The 24847-nt window shown below is 41.7% G+C and overlaps 2 protein-coding genes across 2 annotated transcripts in view; one reads left to right on the top strand and one right to left on the bottom strand.

The window, feature by feature from the left end:
• RPGRIP1 (retinitis pigmentosa GTPase regulator interacting protein 1) overlaps positions 1-4185 on the top strand; it is a 73212-nt gene extending 69027 nt beyond the window's left edge. The window contains exon 23 of the mRNA XM_011930966.1: positions 3992-4185. Coding sequence (XP_011786356.1) covers positions 3992-4095 — 104 coding nt within the window. The 3' untranslated portion in view covers positions 4096-4185. The remainder of the gene's footprint in view (positions 1-3991) is intronic.
• Positions 4186-4388: 203 nt separating this feature from the next.
• SUPT16H (suppressor of Ty 16 homolog (S. cerevisiae)) overlaps positions 4389-24847 on the bottom strand; it is a 42531-nt gene continuing 22072 nt past the window's right edge. The window contains exons 4-26 of the mRNA XM_011930931.1: positions 24327-24479; positions 23676-23822; positions 23117-23268; positions 22269-22441; positions 20418-20508; positions 18142-18215; positions 17899-18011; positions 16512-16577; positions 16307-16402; positions 16108-16223; positions 15869-16022; positions 15281-15408; positions 14126-14261; positions 13897-14023; positions 13468-13586; positions 12840-12965; positions 11984-12096; positions 11590-11665; positions 10882-11051; positions 7659-7788; positions 6941-7070; positions 6730-6807; positions 4389-5739 (exon numbers count right to left, since the gene is read on the bottom strand). Coding sequence (XP_011786321.1) covers positions 5594-5739; positions 6730-6807; positions 6941-7070; positions 7659-7788; positions 10882-11051; positions 11590-11665; positions 11984-12096; positions 12840-12965; positions 13468-13586; positions 13897-14023; positions 14126-14261; positions 15281-15408; positions 15869-16022; positions 16108-16223; positions 16307-16402; positions 16512-16577; positions 17899-18011; positions 18142-18215; positions 20418-20508; positions 22269-22441; positions 23117-23268; positions 23676-23822; positions 24327-24479 — 2814 coding nt within the window. The 3' untranslated portion in view covers positions 4389-5593. The remainder of the gene's footprint in view (positions 5740-6729; positions 6808-6940; positions 7071-7658; positions 7789-10881; positions 11052-11589; positions 11666-11983; positions 12097-12839; positions 12966-13467; positions 13587-13896; positions 14024-14125; positions 14262-15280; positions 15409-15868; positions 16023-16107; positions 16224-16306; positions 16403-16511; positions 16578-17898; positions 18012-18141; positions 18216-20417; positions 20509-22268; positions 22442-23116; positions 23269-23675; positions 23823-24326; positions 24480-24847) is intronic.

The raw sequence follows: 24847 nt of genomic DNA, 5'->3' as shown, positions 1-24847 counted from the left end.
ACGGAGTCTTCTTGCTCTTGTTGCCCAGGCTGGAGTGCAATGGACTGATCTCATCTCATCATAACCTCTGTCTCCCGGGTTCAAGCGATTCTCCTGCCTCAGCCTCCCTAGTAACTGGGATTACAGGCATGCACCACCACACCCGGCTAATTTTGTGTTTTTAGTATAGACGGGGTTTCTTCATGTTTGTCAGGCTGGTCTTGAACTCCCAACCTCAGGCGATTTGCCCCCCTCAGTTTCCCAAAGTGCTGGGATTACAGGCATGAGCCACTGCGCCAGGCCATATAATTTCTAAACTGGTCTTCCTGCCACTGGTTTTTTCCACCTCATTTCCATCTACTATAGTAAATGTTTCTACATAATAAATTTGATCACTGCCTTCTTCTTAAATCCTTTTACAGTTTGCTATAGATCAGCATGTTTTAAAAACATTTGTATTTGAATTCCTTTAGTTGGGACTGCGCTGTCCAGTCTTCACTGCTCCCATTACCTTACATACCTGGGATGTCACCTATCTTATCTGCTAGGACCTTTAGACACTTAAGATTATCCACTAGACTAATGTTTTTCAAACTTTCAGTCACACCCCATTAGTGGATGTGAAATTGAATTAGTAAATCACAACAGAAATTTGAAAAATGCAAACCAAAACTGTGGGAAAGAAAACAGGAATTAAAGTCTGGTGCGGTGGCTCATGCCTGTAATCCCAGTACTTTTGAAGGCTGAGACAGGTGGATCACCTGAGGTCAGGAGTTCGAGACCAGCCTGGCCAATATGGTGAAAACCCATCTCTACTAAAAATACAACGCCTATAATCCCAGCTACTTGGGAGGCTGAGGCAGGAGAATTGCTTTAACCCGGGAGGCGGAGGTTGCAGTGAGCTGAGATCAAGTCACCGTACTCCAACCTGAGTGACAGAACAAGACTCTGTCCCCAAAAAAGAAAACAAGAATTAAGAGTACATTGTTTTGTGAAACTTGTTTTACGTAATGTTTAATGAATCATGATATAAAATTATTCTTTTGCTGATCATTATAAACATTTTTTGAGGAATACTCCTTCTCAGACCCTAAGGGTTATGAAATTTAAATGTTAGATAAGATTCTTCATTATATTTCTTTAATATCTTACCAGCTGTGATCCTGATGAAGTTATTAACCTTTTTCCTCACCTATAAAACGGGAATAACAGCAGTCTCAATCTCATAGAGTTGTGAAGATTAAGGAAGCACTTAAATAAAGGATTAAGATTAAGAAAGGGGCTTAGGGTAGTGCCTGGCATAAGGCAAGTGACATATCTTTGTGGGCTATTTTCCAACTTACTCCTGTCCCCATTCCTAAAGATGCTGTTCTTCCTGACCTCCACGCCATTTGTATGTGCTTAGGGAAAATCCACTTAAGACTTTTCTAGTGACCTCAGAATCCTAAAAGTCAGTGAATGCTTCTCTTTTTTTTTTAATAATTAGTAGAGAAACTTAGTCATTTCCTCATTATGGCCTCCCTTTCATTCAGGCTTTAAACATGTTGGTCTGCTTTTAAAAGCAAAACTCTTGCTTTCTATCCCTATAGCTACCTTCTCCCCATCACTTCAAAAGTCAGCTTCTTGAAATACTTGATCAGTCCGCAATAGTCTGTACTTTTGAAAACTGTTTTTAAATTTTTTTGAGACGGAATTTCACTCTTGTTGCCTAAGCTGGAGTGCAATGGCGCGATCTCCGCTCACGGCAATCTCTGCCTCCCAGGTTCAAGCAATTCTTCTGCCTCAGTCTCCCGAGTAGCTGGGATTACAGGCACATGCCACCACACCCAGCTAATTTTTGCATTTTTAGGTTTCTCCATGTTGGTCAGGCTGGTCTTGAACTCCTGACCTCAGGTGATCCGCCTGCCTCGGCCTCCCAAAGTGCTGGGATTACAGATGTGAGCCACCGTGCCCAGCCCTGTCTGTATTTTTCTACTTCCGCATCTCCATTCCACTTTACTCCATGTTTTTACCAGTTTTCCTAACTGACAAATCCAACTGGTCTTATTACTCATCTTTTTTTTTGAGAGTCTCACTGTCGCCCAGGCTGGGGTGCAGTGGCGCAATCTCGGCTTACTGCAATCTCCGCCTCCTAGGCTCAAGCAATTCTCCCTGCCTCAGCCTCCCTAGTAGCTGGGATTACAGGCACATGCCACCACACCCAGCTAATTTTTGCATTTTTTAGTAGAAATGGGGTTTCACCGTATCAGCCAGGATGGTCTCGATCTCCTGACCTCGGGATCCGCCCGTCTCGGCCTCCCAAAGTGCTGGGATTACAGGCTTGAGCCACCACGCACGGCCAGCTAATTTTGTTTTGAGACAGAGTTTTGTTCTGTTGCCCAGGCTGGAATGCAATGGAACGATCTCAGCTCACTGCAAACTCTGCTTCCTGGGTTCAACTGATTCTCCTGCCTCAGCCTCCCAAGTAGCTGGAATTACAGGCATGCACCACCACACCTAGCTAATTTTGTATTTTTAGTAGAGACCGGGTTTCTCCATGTTGGTCAGGCTGGTCTTGACCCCTGACCTCAGGTGATCCGCCTGCCTCGGCCTCCCAAAGTGCTGGGATTACAGGCGTGAGCCACCGTGCCCAGCCCTGTCTGTATTTTTCTACTTCCGCATCTCCATTCCACTTTACTCCATGTTTTTACCAGTTTTCCTAACTGACAAATCCAACTGGTCTTATTACTCATCTTTTTTTTTTGAGAGTCTCACTGTCGCCCAGGCTGGGGTGCAGTGGCGCAATCTCGGCTTACTGCAATCTCCGCCTCCTAGGCTCAAGCAATTCTCCCTGCCTCAGCCTCCCTAGTAGCTGGGATTACAGGCACATGCCACCACACCCAGCTAATTTTTGCATTTTTTAGTAGAAATGGGGTTTTGCCATGTTGTCCAGGCTGCTCTTGAACTCCTGACCTCAGGTGGTCTCCCTGCCTCAGTCTCCCGAAGGACTGGGATTACAGGTGTGGGCCACCATACCCAGTCGGACATTTTGACTCCTTACCATTCTCTAGGTGTTCTGTTTCCTTTGGAGGTTTCTTTCTTGTCTATTCTTAAAATTTTGGATTGTCTGTTGAATCCTTGGTCTTTTTTCCTCCACATATGCCCTCTTCCTGATTACATGAACTCTGAGTTTTACAGTCTAGAAATCATCTCAAATCTAGGTTTCTAGACCAGATTCTAAATACAATCTAGACTTAGAGCAGACTCATAGATATCACCACTTCTATCTCATGTCACCTTGGTACCTCAAACTCCCTTGACTGCAACTTTGTACCTCGTGTTCCCTCTTACCCACCATCTTGTTATGCAATTTAGAATGGCCATCCTTGATTCCAAGCCATTCCTTTCTAATCACAAAAATTGTTCACACTTCTTAACATTTTGAATATGTCCCCACCTCTCCACTCCATTATACTTCAGACCTTCATTCATTACTCCCCTCTTCCCGAATTACTGCAATATCCTAACTACTCTCCCCGGTTTAACTTTTGTCCTCCTTGAGTGCATTATCCAAATAAGAGTTATCTTCCAAGATCCCACGTAAGAACAATCACTTACATCTTCAGTGGAAACCACATACCTTGTAAGACAAACAAGGCTGTTTATAATGTGGCCTATGCAGGCTCATTCCTGCTACTCCTTGCAGTTTGCCAAACTCATATTATTCTCATCTTGATACATTAAGTATCTTTTACTCTCTAAAGACTTAGCTCACGAATTATCTCCAGAAATCCTTTTCCAGTTTGTCCATTCTGGTGCAGGTGCCTCTTTATGTGTTCCCAAAGCAAGTTGTGCTTTCATTTATTATATAGCACCTACATACTATATCGCAATGACCTCGTTTTCCTTTCTCCTTCACTAGACTGAGTCCTCTCATGAAATGGGCTAGTAAATTCATTCAGTGTCCCCAGTACTTAACCAGACAAATATCAAATAGTAACTGAGTGATGCTATTTTTTCCCTTTCCCAACAGTTGTTAGCCCTGAAGATCTGGCTACCCCAATAGGAAGGCTGAAGGTTTCCCTTCAAGCAGCTGCTGTCCTCCATGCTATTTACAAGGAGATGACTGAAGATTAGTTTTCATGAAGGAATAAGTGCTATTCCAATCCAAAAGTCTCTGAGGGAACCACAGTAAAAAAGTCTCTTATAAAGTTAACTTGCTATAAACATGAATTTGGTTTACTGTGATGTCTAGTGTCTCTCAATCTAATGATGAAAGTTTAGAATGATGAAAGTTTCATTTGTAACACTAGCTAGATAAAAGCATTTTTCTCCAATGCCTTAGCACTTTACCAGGCAGGAAGCAGGCGTGCTTTCAGGAACTGAAAAACGGTCAATTTTCAGTTGAAAATTGAAAACGGTCAGGTGAATTTACAAAAACAAACAACAACAACAAAAAAACCCACAGTTTATTCATCTTTTAGTTCTTCCAAAATTGAAAATATCAAGTCCTACTGCTAAGGAGAAAAAACAAACAAACATAAAATCCGGGACCCCTCCCCCCTTCTTCTCTTAAAGTCACAGAGCACGGAAGGAACTGCAGTGGGACAGGTGGGTGCAGAGAACCAGAAGGGGAGGATGGCAAGATAAACTCCCCAAATACTTCAAAAGCTGTTCAACAGAAACTGTGATAAATACAGGACAATGCAAGACAAAGTTAAAATAAGGAGCAGCAGTGCTGAGAGGCTGTGTTGTAGATACGGCCTCCCTTCCTCTTCTCTTTTCTTGTCAGGGTATTCTAGGCCCAAGGCATGACTTGTCCCTTCCACATCTAAATGTTGACTCCTTTGAGCCTTCCTCTAGATTTCACTAGAAGCAGTACATGAGGCACAACCTGATATATCTTCCTTGGATATATATCAGAAAAACAGTGGCAGTTTTGCCTTCTATCATTGTACCATGTGTGCATTCGTATGGAGAAAATAACCGAGCCAGGGAGTATCACTGCTTCTTATGTCTTCCAAGGCAGCAGATATGCCTCAGAATCTGCATGAGGCAAGAAAGCAGGAAAACTCAGATGAAGGCACCAGCCCAATCTGCCTCACTAGCTCAAGTTGTATGATTTATCACAACCATCAGGAAATTTCCAAGAACCTGGAGTATTGCAAAGATAAAACTTAAAAGAGATGTGAGGAAGGTCATGGCAGTAGGGCAGGTTGCAGGATTGAATGTGCTGGTCAAGAACCATGATACGGGTAATTAAAGGTCACCTTGTACCACTGTCTTGTAAATACAGCTTTGAGACACCAAATAGTAAGATGTCAGAAGCCATCGATGTCCTGGCAGAAGGTGACAGGAAGAGAGAAGAATGAAACAATATTTATTAACAGCGGGAGCCTCCTCCTGTCTTCAAGAACACCTCCTCCCTTGCCATCTGAATGGGGCCATTGACACGTGTCCTGGTGGGCCTGGAATTCCCCGAGTAGATTGGTCCACACAAATGGCCCCCTAAACCCATAAACACAAATGGCAAAACTTCAAATGAAAACAAAAGGAAAAATACAGTTTCTATGTCATGTAAAATTTTCAGGGGTTGGCTGGAGGAAGAATGGAGCTCAGGGCCAAAGTTCAGAAGTTACTTCCTCTTTTTCTTGGGGGGTGCAGAGCTGTGTCTGGAACCACGGTTAGAGCCACGGCCTGAACTGTGCACAGATGCCTTCCTCTTCCGGCTCATACTTCGACTCTGTTCTTCTTCTTCCTCGTAACGACTTTCTCGGTCCGCTAAATAGAAGAGGCATTATTAGTTAGAGATAGGTAGGCTAAAGGATTTAGGTACCTAATATCACTGGAGAGCATGAGATAGCACAGAGAATAAACTTTGGAATCAGACCCAAGTTTTAATATTGGACAAGTACTTTCTGAACCTTGGTTTATTTACAAAAGGGAGAATTATTTAAGGGTTAAATAAGGTAACCTATGAAAAGTACCTATTCCCAATGATTGGAACACAGCAGTTAATATTTATTTCCTTTTAAGCTTTAAACGTTTGTTTGGGGTTTGGCTTCAGAGTAACTAGATTAGCATTATAAAGACATGCCTAATCTGGAAGAAGTCTAGAAAAATTAAAGTATTATAGCATTTAGGTTTGGAAACTGAGTAGGCTAATTCTTGAGTATTACATGAATACGTGGCTACCACTGCTATAGGAAAGATGGGGGCTTGCACAGATGAAAACAGCATCCAGTTAGGCAGAGCACTGCCCACTAGAGAGTATGGACACATTCCACACCTCATTTTCTCCTTCAGTCAATTAAGTTGTATCTGTGGCTCCAAATCAGTTTTATAGTGTTCTTTTGTTACTTTCATTACACCATCCATACTAACACCTCAAGATATTGAAATGTGTTAGAAATTTGTGCGTCGTGGCCGGGCGCGGTGGCTCAAGCCTGTAATCCCAGCACTTTGGGAGGCCGAGACGGGCGGATCACGAGGTCAGGAGATCGAGACCATCCTGGCTAACACGGTGAAACCCCGTCTCTACTAAAAATACAAAAAACTAGCCGGGCGAGGTGGTGGGCGCCTGTAGTCTCAGCTACTCGGGAGGCTGAGGCAGGAGAATGGCATAAACCCGGGAGGCGGAGCTTGTAGTTAGCTGAGATCCGGCCACCACACTCCAGCCCAGGCGACAGAGCAAGACTCCGTCTCAAAAAAAAAAAAGAAATTTGTGCGCAGACACATGAATAAATAGAAAAACAACAAATTTTTAAAAACCTTTTCGGGCTTCTTCCTCCAGTTCATCCCAATCCTTTCCACTCTCTTCTTCACTACCCAATGACTCCTTAGAATAGTCTGGAAGAAAATTAAGCATCAGTCATCATGCAAGAACAGAATGGAATGACAGAGTTCTTTGTCTAAAAAAAGTAGTTTTCAAAAACGACATTAGATGAGGAAGCCAGGACGAACTTTTCTCTATAAGACTAACCTGACTCTTCTGCTTCTGATGAATAATCTTCATCACTGTCCTCCTCTTCCTCTTCATAGTCATCTTCTGAAGGATTAAAAGTCTCATCTTCAATTTCAGACTCTGAGTCCCCTTCCTCAGCATCACTCCCCTGGTGAGTTAGAGCATCATACTGATTTTTTTTGACATTTACCTTATTAATGAATGAATTCAGCCCACATAGTATACCAGTATTTACATGAAGAAAACAAGAGCAAAAAAATCTGAGTGATTAAGAGACAAAATGACTTGTTTAAAATCAGTGGTCAGGTGCAATTGTTATTTTACTATTATTATGTATTATTACATTTCTGAAAAATTCACGTTAGCCTTCCTCACCCAGGGAAATTAACAACAGAAAGACTTTCTGTATTAATGTATCACACAAACGTTAAGTGGACCATTTTTTAAAAAATAAGTTTTGCAAAATGCCCTGGAGGATTTTTTGCCTAAATGCTAAGAAATTCATTGAGGAAAAGTTTTTGTAGTTTCCAAGAAATCTTGTCAGGAGTTAGTTACCACTGTCCAATCAACTTTCATTTACCTGTAAAACGAATTTGAAGAAACAATAACATCAAGTGGTGTTCAGAGCTTCTCCCAGATGGCCTAGTTCCTTATGTGCTACTTATAAGCCATTCTAACTGAACAAATGATAGTGGGCAACACTATGTACCAGGAAAGAAACCCCACACTCACGCACCTCACCCTCAGGCTCCAGGAAGGACCAGCCACCTTGTTCGAAGAAGCCCTCAGGGTCATCAACAATGGTCTTCATGATTTTAGTCCAGTTGAGGGACTGTACTCCTTCTGTGTACTTCAGGTCACAGGAACTAAGAAAAATGACAAAGTAAAATCAATCTTCTGTATTTTCTGCGAGCAGATATTCTTTTTTTTTTGAGACACAGTCTCGCTCTGTCTCCCAGGCTGGAGTGCAGTGGCGCAATCTTGGCTCACTGCAACCTCTGCCTCCCGGCTTCAAGTGATTCTCCTGCCTCAGTCTCCCGAATACCTGGGATTACAGGCGTGTGCCACCATGCCTGGCTCATTTTTGTATTTTTAGTAGAGACGGGGTTTTGCCATGTTGGTCAGGCTCGTCTAGAACTCCTGACTTCAGGTGAATCACCTGCCTCAGCCTCCCAAAGTGCTGGGGTTACAGGTGTGAGCCACTGCGCCCGGCCTGGGAGCAGATATTCTTTGCACTATGCCAATAGAGCATGTCCCAGTGGCTGCTATTTGATCTCCTACAGCACTAGCCCTCACAACAGACCAACATTCCAACTGCAACAAGCTTTCTCCTTCACCTGAGTCTGAGCTCATCCTCTCCCATTCTTTCTTTAATACCAATTTCCCTGTTCTTCACTTAGTCTTCTATTCACCCATCCTTTTCTCTGTCACTGACTCCATTCTTATTTCCAAGTACTTATAACCACTTCTGCGATTCTGTTTTTCACTACTATGGTTAAGAAACAGGGACAATTTTCAGCCACGTGTGGTGGCTCAAGCCTGTAATCCCAGCACTTTGGGAGGCCAAGGCAGGCAGATCATGAGGTCAGGAGATTGAGACTATCCTGGCTAACACAGTGAAACCCCATCTCTATTAAAAATACAAAAAATTAGCTGGGCATGGTGGCACACGCCTGTAGTCCCAGCTACTTGGGAGGCTGAAGCAGGAGAATCGCCTGAACCTGGGAGATGGAGGTTGCAGTGAGCTGAGATCACGCCACTGCACTCCAGCTTGGGCAACAGAGCCAGACTCCATCTCAAAAATAGTAATAATAAAAAATAAAAATAAAAAAGAAACAGGGACGATTTTCAATGGCCCTAGCCTTTCTTCTTCAACCTTCCAGTGCTTGCTTATGTGTTGTTTTTTTGATGCAAGATTGGTATAAAGGTAGGAATAATTTTTTTTTCTCTGGTACCTAAAGTGCCCTGTATTTAGACAATGCTCAAATGACTTTCTCTTACTCATTTCTGTTGAGGAGAGCTGAATCAGTTAAGAGTGGGTAAGAAGAAAAAAACCAAAGAAATGACAGTAGTAAGGATAACAACCACCGACCATAAAATCTGCCTGAGAACCAGTGGCATAAACCCACTTTAGACAATATACACAGAAACTTCTGCTTCCAGCCATGATGGAGTAATAACCACTAGATTTACCTTCCCACCTTAAACAACTACAAAACAAAATATGAAACAACAGTTTTCAGACATCGGATAAAAAGCAGCACAAGACCATAATCCCTGAAAGGAGGAAACAAGGGTTAATTGAACATTTGCCCTAGTTTTCTGTCTAGAGGCAATTCCTAGTCTGCCATGCAGGGAGAGAGAACCCAGTCAGAACCTGATGGTTTCCAGGAACTGAGACAAAGTAGGATTTGGGAAGGTTGAGACAGCTAGAATTTGTGGAGAAGAGTATAGGAAGAAAGAATTTCCCAGAGAGAAAGCTCCAGAAATCGGCAGAGGGGTCCCCCTCAAGTCTTTGGTGGAGGGATGATCTACACATTCATGAGAAAACTGGAACTGCATAAAGCAGTATTGGATGGCAGTAGGCCAGACAATTCCCAGTCTCACACAGAACTAGAAGTAAATTTATTTCCACCACCTTTCCACCAGCTTCAGCAGAGACCTCATAATCCACAGGGCATCAGGCAGACTCTGAAGAGTATTGCCTCGTAGTAAGGCCAATTACTCAGAAATTTTTGAGTGAAACTTTTGAAGGCTGTTCTAAATCCACACCAACAGACATTTGAGAACAAGCTTTGAAAGATCAAACAGAATCCCCGGGCCGGACGTGGTGGCTCACGCCTGTAATCCCAGCACTTTGGGAGGCCAAGGTGGATCACGAGATCAGGAGATTGAGACCATCCTGGCTAACACAGTAAAACCCCATCTCTATTAAAAATACAAAAAATTAGCCAGGCATGGTGGCGGGCGCCTGTAGTCCCAGCTACTCGGGAGACTGAGGCAGGAGAATGGTATGAACCCGGGAGGTAGAGTGTGTAGCGAGCCAAGATCGCACCGCTGTGCTCCAGCCTGGGCAACAGAGCGAGACTCTGACTCAAAAAAAAAAAACCCAGAAAAACAAACAAAAAAGAAAGATCAAACAGAATCTAACTAACTTGACTGCATCCCAGAATAACCTCATCTCTAGTAAAAAAATGAGCTGGGGCCGGGCGCGGTGGCTCAAGCCTGTAATCCCAGCACTTTGGGAGGCCGAGACGGGTGGATCACGAGGTCAGGAGATCGAGACCATCCTGGCTAACACCGTGAAACCCCGTCTCTACTAAAAAATACAAAAAACTAGCCGGGCGAGGTGGCGGGCGCCTGTAGTCCCAGACTCGGGAGGCTGAGGCAGGAGAATGGCGTAAACCCGGGAGGCGGAGCTTGCAGTGAGCTGAGATCCGGCCACTGCACTCCAGCCTGGGCGATAGAGCGAGACTCTGTCTCAAAAAAAAAAACAAAAAAAAACAAAAAAAAATGAGCTGGGTGTGGTAGCCCATACTTGTAGTCCCAGCTACTTGGGATGCTGATGCAGGAAGGTTACCTGAATCCAAGAGTTTGAGGTTGCAGTGAGCTGGGGTTGTACCACTACACTTGAGCCTGGGCAACAGAGTAAGACCCTGTCTCAAATCAGCACCACCACCACCACCACAAAATATGTAGAAAATATAAAAAAAAAAGATCTTAAGATTTTGATTTTCTTTGTGTTAAGTATGGATAAACTATTGTTGGGAATTCAAGAGAAAGTGAACAGCTCCGTTATCTAATAGATCTCAAGTTTTCAAGTCCTGGTCTGTAACAACCAAAAGGCAGTCTCACCTTAAGTATATCAGTAGATTTTATGCACAACACACCACATTTAAATTCTGTAATACAGGGTTCATGGGATAGATAGGAGACTGACTGATGGCAGATTTACTTACTTCAACCATTCCTTGATGGGGTCAAGAGAGGCTACAGGAATGGCATTGATCATGGTCACTTTCTTGCTATAGTCCTTGTAGACAATCACCATATCAAAGTTCTTCAGGTGAAACTGGACCCGCTCAAAGTGAATCAGCTCTACTTCATCCAATGTCACCACAAAAGGTGGCTGTCAGGGAGAAACTGAAACATTAGCATATAAATATTTTCCCCAAAGCAATAATATTTCAAGTAACTTTCATGATCTAAATCACTACATAAAAGATAAGTAAGCTGTTTTTTGGGTTTTATTGAAAGACTGAAGCAGTACAACATACTGAAGCCACAGAAAAACGATCTGCAAGATCAAAAATCATCCCTCAAGGAGAATAAACTCAAGGAAACTATGTGAAAAACTATTTAAATAGACATTATCTGAAAAAAAGAAAGGGGAAAAAAAAGAGGTTCTTGCTTTGTTGCCCAGGCTGGTCTTGAGTTCCTGGCCTCAAGTGTTCCTCCCACCTTGGCCTCTCAAAGTGCTGGGATTACAGGGGTAAGCCATCATGTTTGCCCTAAAGAGACTTTAAATAAAAGTATCATTTGTTCAATGAGTTTTAAGTCTAAGTAAATATCAAAAATGAAAATCACAATAATTAGGATAAAGAACACCTATCCTCCTTTATTTTCTCTAACAATGTTTTTACTAAAAAAGGGTAAGAAACACTCACCCATTCCGTAGCATTTACCAGCGCACTACTAGTGGGCTGAAGGAGGCAGGTACTCCTATAGGGAGCTCCGTTAAATCTGGAAGAGAGAAACTTTTGAGACTGAGCTCATCACAAGAGAGACTGCTGCTGCCACAACAGACAAACTTCTTCCCTCTCCCGATTCCAAATAGCTCTAGCATACTCACTGGAGACTCATCTCCAGAGGAAGCCTCTTAGAGTTAGCCACTCACCTAAACCCTTAAACATTTTCAAGAAGAAATGGATGTCTCAAAGATTATTAGCCATAGGAAAAAAGGATATGACATGTTAAATTATTATTAAAGGAAGAACTATTTATTGTACTGAAAGGCAGACCAGTGAAACTTCAGACCAAAAAGAAGATGAGATATGTTACCCCAAGTCCCTAAAAGGCACTTCAAATTCCAGTTCCTCCTTAGTTAAAGCCTCTACTTTCTCAATGAAATTTTTAAAGGCTGTTTTCAGTTTGTGCCTCATTTCTCGTTCCATCTGTAGAAAAAAAAAAAAAATCAAATATAGCCATCACATTTGTTAATAGTACCTCCCCTCAAAAAGTCTGAAGTGCTTTTGTGCTTAAAAAACAAATTTCAGCTTTTAAGTTCAGGAGTACATGTGCAGGATGGGCAGGTTTGTTACACAGGTAAACATGTGCCATGGTGGTTTGCTGCACAGATCATCCCTGAAGTGCTTCTGTAATCCTTCATTCTCAACTATGAAACTAACATGTACATATACCTTATTTAAGGCCACCATGCCATTAACTGTCAAGCTGAGTCTGCAACCTAAGCCTAAACTATTGTAATACACCATCTCAGCAGATACTTGAGTTGTTCTGCACAGATTCAGGGTTGTTTATTTATTTTTTGAGATGGCGTCTCACTCTGTCGCCCAGGCTGGAGTGCAGTGATGCTGTCTTGGTTCACTGCAACCTCTGCCTCTTGGGTTCAAGTGATTATCCTGCCTCAGCCTCCCAACTAGCTGGGACTACAGGTACGCACCACCACACCTAGCTAATTTTTATATTTTTAGTAGAGACGGGATTTCACCACGTTGGCCAGGCTGTTTTTGAACTCCTGACCCTCAGGTGATCCGCCCATGTTGGCCTCCCAAAGTGCTGGGATTACAGATGTGAGTCACTGCATCGGCCCAGGTTGTTTACAAAATACAATCCCTGAGCTTGGATTTGGCCTCATCCTCCCTATCCTGCAAATACAATACTAAACTTCACAAACCTGCTCAGCATAGAGGTCATCTCGGTCATGCATATGCTGATGTTTTCCCAAGTCTGTGGTTATCTCTCCCACTTCTGTGTAGAACTGCACATCCGTGTGCCGCTTCTTCCCAAACATGATGGCATTCTGTTGGCATAAAACGGCAAGAAGACAGAAATCAGAAACACAAAGGTACCTGTGATGGAAATGGCAGTGATCCAAACTTGGGCCTCCACAGCATGCATGCAAAAATAATTAAACCATCCCTGGTGTTATCATAAATAATGATGCTTGGGAATGTGAAACAGTGTACATTTGAAAAAGTGCTGGGCTCCTACTTACTATAGGAACTTTGGAAATTATGTTGCTAACAAATCTTATCTAAAGCAAAACCTTTTTATTTTAGAAAAAGAAATCTGGAGATGTTGTATGTTTTGCTGGCCATTATATAACACACCAAAGGAACAATCATGCTTATGAGCACCTTCTAGATGCCAGGCCTTGTGGCCTTGAGAGGCATTATTTTATTTAATCCTCTTAATGTTCTTATGTGAAAGGTGATTTTTTTCATCACTATTTTCTAGGAAAGAAGCTGAGCGAAATGAAGTGTCTTGCCCCAGAGCTCAGTTAGTTATGTAGAAAGGTGTACCTTGAGGTGAAAGTGCAAGACAATAATCATTTCTCCATCGCAGGGCTGGAACAAAGCATGCTTAATATTATTGTACAAAATATCCACCTTGTCTCCTCGAACAGATGTGAAGCGGAAGCCTGGGGAAAAGAATGAAGAAATGTCAAGCAGTATAATTAGGTTAGGCCAAAAGGCACTGCCACTCTTCTGGCTGATTTGCACAGGGTCAGAGGAAACACCAACAACTGTACAGAGCTTTCCTTTCCTTCTGGCCACACAGCAGTAAAGGAGATTCCTCCCAGCATTTCCTTATCATACTTTATTAACGCCATGCTCTAACCAACTGAGCTAACCGCCGATAGCTCTTTGTCAAACTTTATTATCTGATCTGTCATTCCTACAAATGTGCCCCTGAAGACAAAGCCTAGGTATAGGAGAGATCATCAATACCATTGACATGGGCCTCCAGTGAGCCTTGCATCCTCTTTTGGGCAATATTTGGGCGAATGTATAGATCTTTCAGTTTGGGATTACTCCGGTTTAGATTGATCACCAGTGAGTCTTGTTTTACAATGCCCTAAGCAAGAAGAAAATTAATGTGAATTGTCACATATCCTTACAAGTCTCCAAAAAATACATGTCCTTTGTGTAAGAATGTTTTGTCTGTGTTCAGGCTCACCTCCTTCTCTTTCTCTTCAGCTTCTCGAGTTTTATAACGTTTCTGTACTTCTTTAATAATTCGGAAAGCATTCTGAAGGTTCAAGGCTGGTACTGTCTGTTCCCCAGGTGCCTTAATATTTGATGCTCGGTATGTACTGTAGAAAAGCAGCAGCATTTATAGTCATTTATTTTTCAGGCCAGGGAAATTGTACTGATTTACTTTATCTTACAGCCAGCTTAATCTCTACTTTTTTTTTTTGAGACAGGGTCTGGCTCTGTCACCTAAGCTGGAATGCAGTGGCCCGATCTTAGCTCACTGTAACCTTCACCTCTTGGGTTCAAGCCATCCTCCCACCTCAACCTTCCAAGTACCTGGGATTACAGGCACACACCACTATGCCCAGCCTTTTTTTGTTAGCAGATACAGGGTTTTGCCATGTTGACCAGGCTGGTTTCGAACTCCTGGCCTCATGTAATCCGCCTGCCTCTGCCTCCCAAAGTGCTGGGATTACAGGTGTGAGCCACCATGCATGCCCATTCCTTCTTTTTCTTAAATGGAGTATACTACAAACAGCTAGTTCACTGAAGTGGGGGAAATCACATTTTCATTTTTCAAATCTGGCATAACATCCCCAAATTATTCCACTTCACATCATGAAATCATAGAATCCAATGTGGCACCAATTTTCTTGAGGATTCAGCTGTAAAATATGTTTATTATTTTTAACACTTATTTGCATAATAATTATGTCTTCTGAGATAAGGTCTTGTTCTGTCGCTCAGGCTGGATGGAGTATAGGCAAGATCAGGGCTCACTGCAGCCTCAATCTCCCAGGCTCAAGGGATCCTCCCACCTCAGCCTCCAGAGTAGCTGGGTGACGGGTGCACACCACCACGCCTGGTTAATTTTTTGTTTTTTAGTAGAGACAAGGTCTCACTATATTACCCAGGCTCAAAGTATGTTTAGTAAATATACAGTATCTTCAAGAAGATTCTAAATTGGGATCCATTCTGAAAACAGTACAAAGTCAAGAAGGCAATCTGAAATAAGTCCCAATGAGGAAGGCTTTGACATTTACTAGGTACGGAAAAGCAGCACAGAGAATGAAATGTTTCTGAGAGTACCACTCCAGACAAGATGAATCTGGGTATGACTATTTTCTTGGGGACTCACATTTCCTTGACAAAAGTCGCTTCAGGGTTAGGAAAGATGTTGCCTTCATTCCTGCCCAGAGCACTGCCTGGGCAATAAAAGTTGATTCGCAAGTAAGTATAATCTCCTTCCACGGACATACTTATATTCTGTTCAAAGGAAAAGCATAAAAAGTAAACAGATTTCTTTCCTAGAGATTAGTAGTTACAGCAATGTTAAAATTAAGTTAGGAGTTAAAAGTTGACTGCTCTTAACCTTAATCTAAATCTAATCAACTTATACATATCTTTTTAATAACGAAGTATCTTTTCCCCCCAAAAATCTCTGAATTCTCAAAGTACCTTGTACCATGAATACAACTACAAGCTAAACAATGCTTAAATGAAGTTGAAAAAAAGATAGGCAAATTATGTTTCCAGACTAGTTTAGCTTTCTACTAAGTGAAAAAAGCTGGAAGAGGAAGGAGAATGACAGGACAAGAGGGATGTCAGTAAAGTGAACAGAGTCTGAAGGAGTGGGACACATGATGAATGCAGATTATTTATGGCAAATACAACTACTATTTTAAGAAACAGTTTGGATGAAACCTGATGCATTGAATGTTAGTACCTTGATTGTGGCAATGTGAAAAGGTGTTGCAATGCCAAACACGGGCATTATTACAGTCTCATATTTCTTATCGATGTAGATCTTCATTTCCCGAATATGCGGTTCCTTAGGCATCAGAGATGGGTTTTTATAGGACACATTAGATTTGCGAGCTCTGGAGTGGGATAAAAAACAACTGAGAAATTTCTGCAGTCATACAGAACCCTCAGATAATCTCACTGCTCAATGAAAACTCTTACTTCTGAATCTGCTGTTCTCCCTTTTGTTCAGTCAGTCGTCTCTTTGCTTCTTCATTGAGTTGAGCTGCTAGTTCTTTTTGATGTGCTCTTCGCTTCTCTTCTGCAGTCATTTCATTCTGGTGAATGGAAAATCCAATTTATCACAACATGTGAGCCATATGATAGGTGAGATCAACGTAATTCAAAACAGTAAACTTACTCTTGTTCTTTCTGTAAGTAATGCTGCCCGAGAACCTCTTCCCAAAAGGTCCTCTGCCTCATCTTTCTCCTCCTCCTCTTCTTCCTCATCTTCATTCTATGGAAAAAGTCATAATCAAAAAATGAAATTTTAATTATTTTAGCCAATATTATTTAACTTCTTTATATCCTAAAGTTCCTATACTACTTATCTATCTTCTTCCTACCTTTAGGAAAATCCCCACATTCTTCACTTTCTTCTTCACAGAAGTGAGAACAGTAGCTGGGCCATCCTAGAATTAAAAGGAGAATGAAGACACATAATTTAAAAGAGGCAATTTCATTTTCTAACCTAGTAAATGGCTGGGCAATGCTTTGAATCTTTTGGACACTAAAATGTTTGACAATGGAATAAATACAGTTTTTATCCTTCTAACCTCTAACCTCTTGTCAGGAGCTACAATTTGTTTTTTCTTTTTTTTTTGAGCAAAGTTTCACTCTTGTCAACCAGGCTGGAGTGCAGTGGCGTGATCTCAGCTCACTGCAACCTGCACCTCCCGGGTTCAAGCAATTATCCTGCCTCAGCCTCCTGAGTAGCTGGAATTACAGACGTGTACCACCATGCCTGGCTAATTTTTGTATTTTTAGTAGAGCTGGGGATTCACCATGTTGGTCAGGCTGGTCTTAAACTCCTGACCTCAGGTGATCCACCTGCCTCGGCCTCTCGAAGTGCTGGGATTACATGCGTGAGCCACTGCACCTGGCCAGAAGCTATCATTTGGGAGGCAACATTGGGTAATTGTTAATACAGGTTTGATATGAAGGCTGGCTCAGTTGCTTTCTAGCTCAGTGACATTTGGCAAGTTACTTAAACTTGTCTGTGCCTTCAATTTATTTAGTAAATGGAGGTAATAAGAGTATCTACTTCACAAGGTACTATTTCAATGAATTAATGTAAACTGCTTAGCTTATGATAAAAACACTGAACTACCTGTGCTCATTATTGTTAAAAATCAGTTCCTGCTGAGGGAAAGAAGTCAGTAACAAAAGACCACACAGGGTATGACTGAATTTATATCAACTGCCCAGATATTTAGCAAATCCTTAGAGAGAATGTAGTTTAGTCACTGCCTAGGCCTGAAGAACCAGTAGGGGAAGGGAAGGGGGATAGGGAGTGACTGCTAATAGGTTCAGGGTTTTTTCCTAAGGTGATGAAAGTATTTTCAAATTAGATTGTAGTGATGGTTACACAAATGTGAATATACAAAAAATCACTCAATTGTACATATTAAGTCAGTGAATTGTACAGTATGTGAATTGTAGCTCAATAAAGCTGTTTTTAAAAAGAAAAAAAGAATAATCAGTTTATTAGTATTAGTTCTTGATATTATCATTATCAAGGTTCAAGCCACAATATGACAATATGATTTAATGGTTTAAATCATTCCCTGTACCTGGGCTACAGTCTCTATTCCTAGCTGCATTAGGTTAGGCTGTCACATGGATTCTTCCCTTTAGCTAGCATTTAACAAAGCAAGAAAAAAACCACAGGGTCCACAAACGTGCCTCAAAAGTTAGCTCATGAAGACTCCAAAGTTTAGAGACAATACACACCTCATCCACAAGCACTGTGTCACCAATAAACAGGGCATAGGTTTTCTCTTCTGGCTTTTTCCCCTCCTTGTTAGTCAGGTCTGAGAATCCTAAATTGATGCTGAAAACCATTCCTAAAACAGTAAAACAAGGATCGGTCTGTGGCTGTGACAATGTGGAGAGGTGTAAGATATATGCCTAAAAGAAGATAAAGCTAAAGGAAGTAACTCACAAAAGTATTTTCCTATTGTATGTGAAACCTACCTTTCTTCAGTTTGTATTGATTTTTACTATTGATTACTAGGGAGCCTTCACGGAATTCAATTCCCATCCCAAATCTGAAAAGAAACAGATAAAAATCAGCAAAAGGCTAAAGATCTCTAACATGGATCAAGTATAATATGTTCATTTCAACTTTCACAGTAAGACAGGCAAACATGTTTGAAATGATTTACCCCTGCTGACCGCTCAGTTAGAAAAGAGGATTCAAAGACAGTCTTTGGCCTCTAAATATGCTGTATAATCCCATAGTGAAAAATAATTTCCTAATTGATTATATCAAGCCTTTTAAATTTTAGCTTATTTGCCCACATTTAAACTTTAACCTTCTACCATAAAATCAAGTCAGTAGTATTCCTGTAAACAACATAGAAACTATTAAGGGCTACATTACTAAGACAGTAATAACCAGATTAAAAGGGGAATTTTTAGTGGAACACTGGTAACCAGATTCACATTTCCTCTTCTCCATGAGAGAAGTCTAGAAACTATATACCACAGACTAGTTTTCATCTAAAGAGAGTGCCTACATAAAGCTTTGTTTCCAAATATGTCCTTTGTTCCATAACACGTTATTAGATATTTGTAGGTGTTCAGTGATAAAATACATTTGAGAAATATACTGGATTTGAAGGGGTGGCCTGCCCCTCCACACCTGTGGGTAGAACGATAGACTTGAGAAAAGAAATGAGACACAGACACAAAGTACAGAGATAGAAAAAGTGGGCCCAGGGGACCAGCGCTCAGCATACACAGGACCCACGCCGGCACGGGTCTCTGAGTTCCCTTAGTATTCATTGATAATTATCTTTACCATCTTAAAGAAAAGGAAGTGGCAGGATAATAGGATCATTATAGGGAGAAAGTCAGCAGTAAGACATATGAATAAAGTTCTCTGTGACATGAATAAGTTTAAGGAAAAGTGCTGTGCCTTGATATGCATATGTAAACATCTCCATAAACCTTTTTAGTGCATAAAGAGCAGCATTGAGCTAGCAAGTCCCGCCTTTCACCCTAAGGCGGTTTTCTCCTTTCTCAGTAAACAGAACATACAATTAGGTTTTATATCGAGATGTTCCATTGCCCAGGGACCGGCAGGAGACAGATGCTTTTCTCTATCTCAACCGCCAACAACCGCCAAGAGGCCTTCTTTCCTCTTATACTAGTCCTCCTCAGCACAGACCCTTCACGGGTGTAAGGCTGGGGGACGATCAGGTCTTTCCCTTCCCACGAGGCCATATTTCAGACCATCACATGGGGAGAAACCTTGGACAATACCTAGCTTTCCTAGGCAGAGGTCCCTGCGAACTTTGGCAGTGTGCGTGTCCCTGGGTACTTGAGATTAAGAGAATGGTGGTGACTTTTAACCAGCAAGCTGCCTTCACGCACTTGTTTAACAAAGCACACCCTGCACAGCCCAAAATCCTTTAAACCTTGAGTCACCACAGCACATGTCTCTTGCAAGGACAAAGTTGGGGGTAGGGTCACAGATTAACAGCATCTCAAATACAGAACAAAATGGAGTCTCTTATGTCTACTTCTTTCTATATAGACACAGTAACAGGCTGATCTCTCTTTCTTTTCCCCACAGGATTGAATAAACAAACTCCCCACCAACCCAAAAACAATAATAATAATAAAAAAAACACCCAGGCACAGTGGCTCACATCTGTAATCCCAGCACTTTGGGAGATCAAGGTGGGAGGACTGCTTGAGCCCAGGAGTTTAAGACCAGCCTGGGCAACATAGCAAGACCTTGTTTCTACAAAAAATATAAAAATGAGTTGGGTGTGGTGGCACGTGCATTGGTCCCAGTTACTGAGGGTGCTGAGATGGGAGGATTGCTGGAGCCCAGAAGATCTAGATGCAGTGAGGCATGACTGCGTCACAGCACTCCAGCCTGGACAGAGTGAGACCCTGTCTCTAAATAAAATATTAGGGTATCTCAGAGTACGTAAGTTGCAAATGTGCATGGAGAGAGGAAATACAGTATGTATTAATATTTCCTAACACCTGTAATTAGATCCTGGAACACCTGTGGGCTGGAACACCACACTGGTCTAGAAAAATCTCTCTTACACACTTGGGAGAACTTAAATCTGTCTCACTTTCTCTGATAACATCATGTGCCTGGCACATAGTATAGTTTGCTAGTCCATAAATGTTGGTTGAATCAATCAATTAGCCTAAAGAAATCAGACTGACCATTGACAGTCTAATTGAAAACTGACTCAAGAATGACAATATACATCATAGCATACCCTAGGTTTTTGGTAATTTTGTTCAGCAGCTCTGGCTTCTGCTTTTTAACCACGTCCATGACAGCGTTATACACGTCACATATCTTCACACCTAATAATAAGACAGAAAGGAGATATTAAAGTATCTTTTAGAAAAAACACTAACATTTTGAAATCAAAATTTACGTCCCCTAAAGCAGTGTTTCTCAAAGTGTGAACTAAACAGTCCACTCATTCTTTTTTTTTTTTTTATATTAGAGACAAGGTCTCATTCTGTCACCCAGGCTGGAGTGCAGTGGCATGATTATGGCTCACTGAAGCCCTGACCTCCCAGACTCAATGATCCTCCCACCTCAGCCTCCCAACTGGGACTACAGGCACATGCCACTATGCCCAGCTAATTACTTTTTGTAGAGACATGGTCTGCCATGTTGCCCAGGCTGGTCTCAAACTGGGCTCAAGCAATCCTCCCACCTTGGCCTCCCAAAGTGCAGGAATTATAGGTGTGAATCACTCTACTTGGCCCCCTTCTTTTTTTTTTTGAGACAGAGTCTCGCTCTGTTGTCCAGGCTAGAGTGGAGTGCAGTGGCGCGATCTTGCTTCACTGCAAGCTCCACCTCCCGGGTTCACGCCGTTCTCCTGCCTCAGCCTCCCCAGTAGCTGAGACTACAGGCGCCCACCACCACGCCTGGCTTTTTTTTTTGTATTTTTAGTAGAGATGGGGTTTCATCGTGTTAGCCAGGATGGTTCTGACCTCGTGATCCACCTGCCTTGGCTTCCCAAAGTGCTGGGATTATAGGCTTGAGCCACCGCACCCAGCCCCGGCCCCATTCTTAATCATACTATTTGAGAATCGCTGATCCAGGAGGACACTGGAACACCAGTTGGTCTTAATACTTTAAGAGTTGATAAACGGTATCACGTTAAAGTTATTATACATTTTCAAAAACAGATCCTTGTGGTGAGCCTGTTCTATTTATCACTAAATGGGTGAATTACTGTTATGAGGGCCGTGGCCTTAATTTTTCAGGATCTAGACTATGAATGGGTATGTCAAGCTAAAAAGTAGTCTAGATATGGTGGCCTCAGAGGGATCTTTATCTTCACTAAACTATCTATGGCTATGATTTCCAACAGGACTTCTTAGGACCGACTTAGAGATAATGTGGAAGAATGGTGTCTGGAAGCTCAGCACCCTTCGTATTGTTTTGATGTAGGATTAACATTATATATCCTGTTGGTAGAGATACTAGTTCTCAGATCTTTCTATAACTAAGGAATAGTAATAAGGCCAAGGTATTTTGTGAAGATCTGGACATAGAGGGCCTAACAAGTCAGAGAGGTTTCTATAAACATCAATGTAAACCACAATGATCACTCATGCCTCAAAGAAATGCAGATTCAAGACGTACATGCTAGGATGATTCAACATTTGTAAATCTTATTCTGTTTTTAATATGACAGCCTCAGAGACATAAACATAACACTAATGACATTTCTTTTTTGAGACAAGGTCTCAACTCTATTGCCCAGGCTGAAGTGCTGTGGCGCAAACATGGCTCACTGCTGAGGTATAGTCACAACTCACCGCAGCTTTGACCACTCAGGCTCAAGTGATCCTATCCAACCTCAGTCTCCTGAGTAGCTGGGACCACAGGTGTGCACCACTATGCCCAACTAATTTTTTCATTTTTAATTTCCTACAGAGATGGGGGCCTCATTGTGTTGCCCAGGATGGTCTCGGACTCCTGGATTCAAGCAATCCTCCTGCCTCGGCCTCCCAATGTTGCGATTACAGGTGTGGGCCACAGCTCCTGGCCAATGACATTTTTGTTACGTAACTTCCAAACCTCCTTTTCTAAGGCATCTCACCATGTCTTAATTCCTTCAGCAGCTCCTCTTGAAGCTGGAGTAAAAAGTTGTAATTTTCTTGGACTTCCTGAGAAGGATCAACCATCAAAGTGCGAACAAGGTTGGAGCAGTAAGACTTGAAGCGAATACCCATGGCACAAGTGATAGCCCCAAAATGCATATGATTCTTGTCACTAGAGACCAACAAAGAAAGAAAACATTTCATTACCAAAACTAGCGAAGTCTTTGGTATCAATGGGACACAGTATCAATAATCATTACTTTTCCCTGCCATATCCTAAAGCTGTGGCTGAATAAGGACCTAAACTTTTTTTGTGTTTTGTTTTAAATAAACAAGCCAGTTTAATAAAGGCTCTGGAGTAAAAGTCAGTGACCAAAACTTTTAGGATAAAAATTCAGTGAGAAAGTGAGTACTGGATTATAAAAATGCAAAAGATATACTGAATTGTATCCATTATAGTCTAATTGTGGGGTTGTAAGGAGTCACTTACCCACTAGTCCTCTATGAATTGTGAGTTGTAGTTAGTCTTAAATATAGATAACAGAGACTGGAAAGGGTAAGTGTGTGGGGGGGCAGGCGAGGATGAAAAGAAGTGGATTACAAGGTAGTACAAACATAAAGTAAGATAGAAGGAATAAATTCAACGTTTGACAGCAGAGTAGGGTGACTATACTTAACAAAAATGTATTGCACCTGCGTGATGGACACCCAAGATAATGACTTGGTGACACTATACATTATGTACTTGTAGCCAAATTTCAATGTACCCCATAAATTTGTAGATTTTAAAAAAAGAAAAAATAGGCTAAAGTCAAAGCGCTACATTACGAAGTCTTCATATACTTACCTCACCACACTGAACTTGAGATTATAGTTGCCACCACTCTGAATGATAGGAGGGTAACACATTTCCACAGTAGAAGGGTCTGCCCCAGCAAGGTATTTTTTCTCTTCAATGGCCTTTTCCACAGACTCAGCCAGTTTGCTGTGTCGAACTTTCTGTAAGAGCATCCAGAAATAAAGTAACACTTACTAGAGGGTAGCAAAGCGGGGGTATGTGGACACTATGAAGACAAAATATATCCTTGTATAAGGATGATATAAAAAAGGTCTTATGAAATGGTTTATGCACCAGGCAATATATTGGTATGCGGGCAAAACACATTTTGGAGAACAATATGTAGGACCTACAGCTATTCCTAGGATTCTCAAGTGAAATAATGGGTTACCTCAAGAAAACATAATGCAGGCTTACCATTATTTTGAAAGAGAGATGACATAATTAACACCAACTTAAGTGTCAGTCTTAATTTCAAAGGAACTGAAAGAACACACCAACAGATTTGCGTGATAGACTTATTACTGCTTCATTAAAACACTAAAAAGACCCTCTCATCTCCATTTACCTCATCTGCATCAACTATTTCCATGACTCTTTCCTTGAAGAATTTGTTGAAGACTTCAGAAGTGATGCTGGCTGCTTTCTTCATTAGGTTGAGCTCCCCGTCCTCCTTTACAGCGATGGTATATGCCACAACTGCACTGATATCTATCTGCAGTCAAAGTGACAAGAGTTTCTAACATGCAAATATAGAATTACAAAATAAATGCATCTCTCCAATTTGAATATTATCAGTGATATTTCTGTTACTTAGCAAACTATTTATCACTGGTTTGCAGAATATTCAAATATTCTCTTCTTGAACTGAATTAAACATTTGAAATAGCTCTTTGCCAGGTCACTGTGTGTATTACAAGAGGTGTTAAACTAATGTACTACTTAAAATGTAAACTGCCCTCTCTAGATGTTTTTGTAAAGGTAGATGGAAGAAAGGCAGGGAAAAGAAATTTTGTTTCCAACTCTAAAGTGGCTGGACTATCTCCTGAAAGTCCCATCTACTGGCTGAAAAGTAAAACTGGCGCACTGCTCAAAGGGGATAAAATGTGAACAAACATACAGGTTTCCCAAAACAAACGTCCTGCACTATCTGTTATGGAAGCCCATCACATTTCTGTCTTCTCAACTCTTGATTTGCTACTTTCCAGTAGTATCTTACTTTGTCAAAGCCTTCTTTGTTGAGGCAGTCATTCCAGCTCTTCATGAACTCTCCAGGGAATTTGTCTTTGCTGAACACTCCAATCTTCTTTCCATTCTTGCTTTCTTTAATGGCTTCAATCATTTTGTCAAAGCTACTCTTATTACTTTCATTCTGTCAGTGTCACAGGGAAGAAAAGGGGTCTGTTAATTAGACACGTATGTTTTACCAGTAACAGGTAGAGGAATATTCTAAACTATGGAAAAAATAAATTCTCCTCCCATCCCCACCTACTTTTTAAAGAGACAAGGTCTTGCTCTACTACCCAGGGCAGAGCACAGTGGTGTGATCACAGCTCACTGCAACCTCGAACTCCCAGGTTCAAGCAGTCCTCCTGCCTCAGCCTCCCAAGTAGCTGGGACTACAGGTTCATGCCACCATGCCTGGATACATTTTTTTATTTTTTTTTTTGAGGCCGGGCGCGGTGGCTCAAGCCTGTAATCCCAGCACTTTGGGAGGCCGAGACGGGCGGATCACGAGGT

This window comes from Colobus angolensis, unplaced genomic scaffold, assembly GCF_000951035.1.
Source record: "Colobus angolensis palliatus isolate OR3802 unplaced genomic scaffold, Cang.pa_1.0 Scaffold88, whole genome shotgun sequence".
In the NCBI taxonomy this organism is placed as follows: Eukaryota; Metazoa; Chordata; class Mammalia; order Primates; family Cercopithecidae; genus Colobus; species Colobus angolensis.
This window is presented reverse-complemented; position numbering and strand designations above follow the sequence as displayed.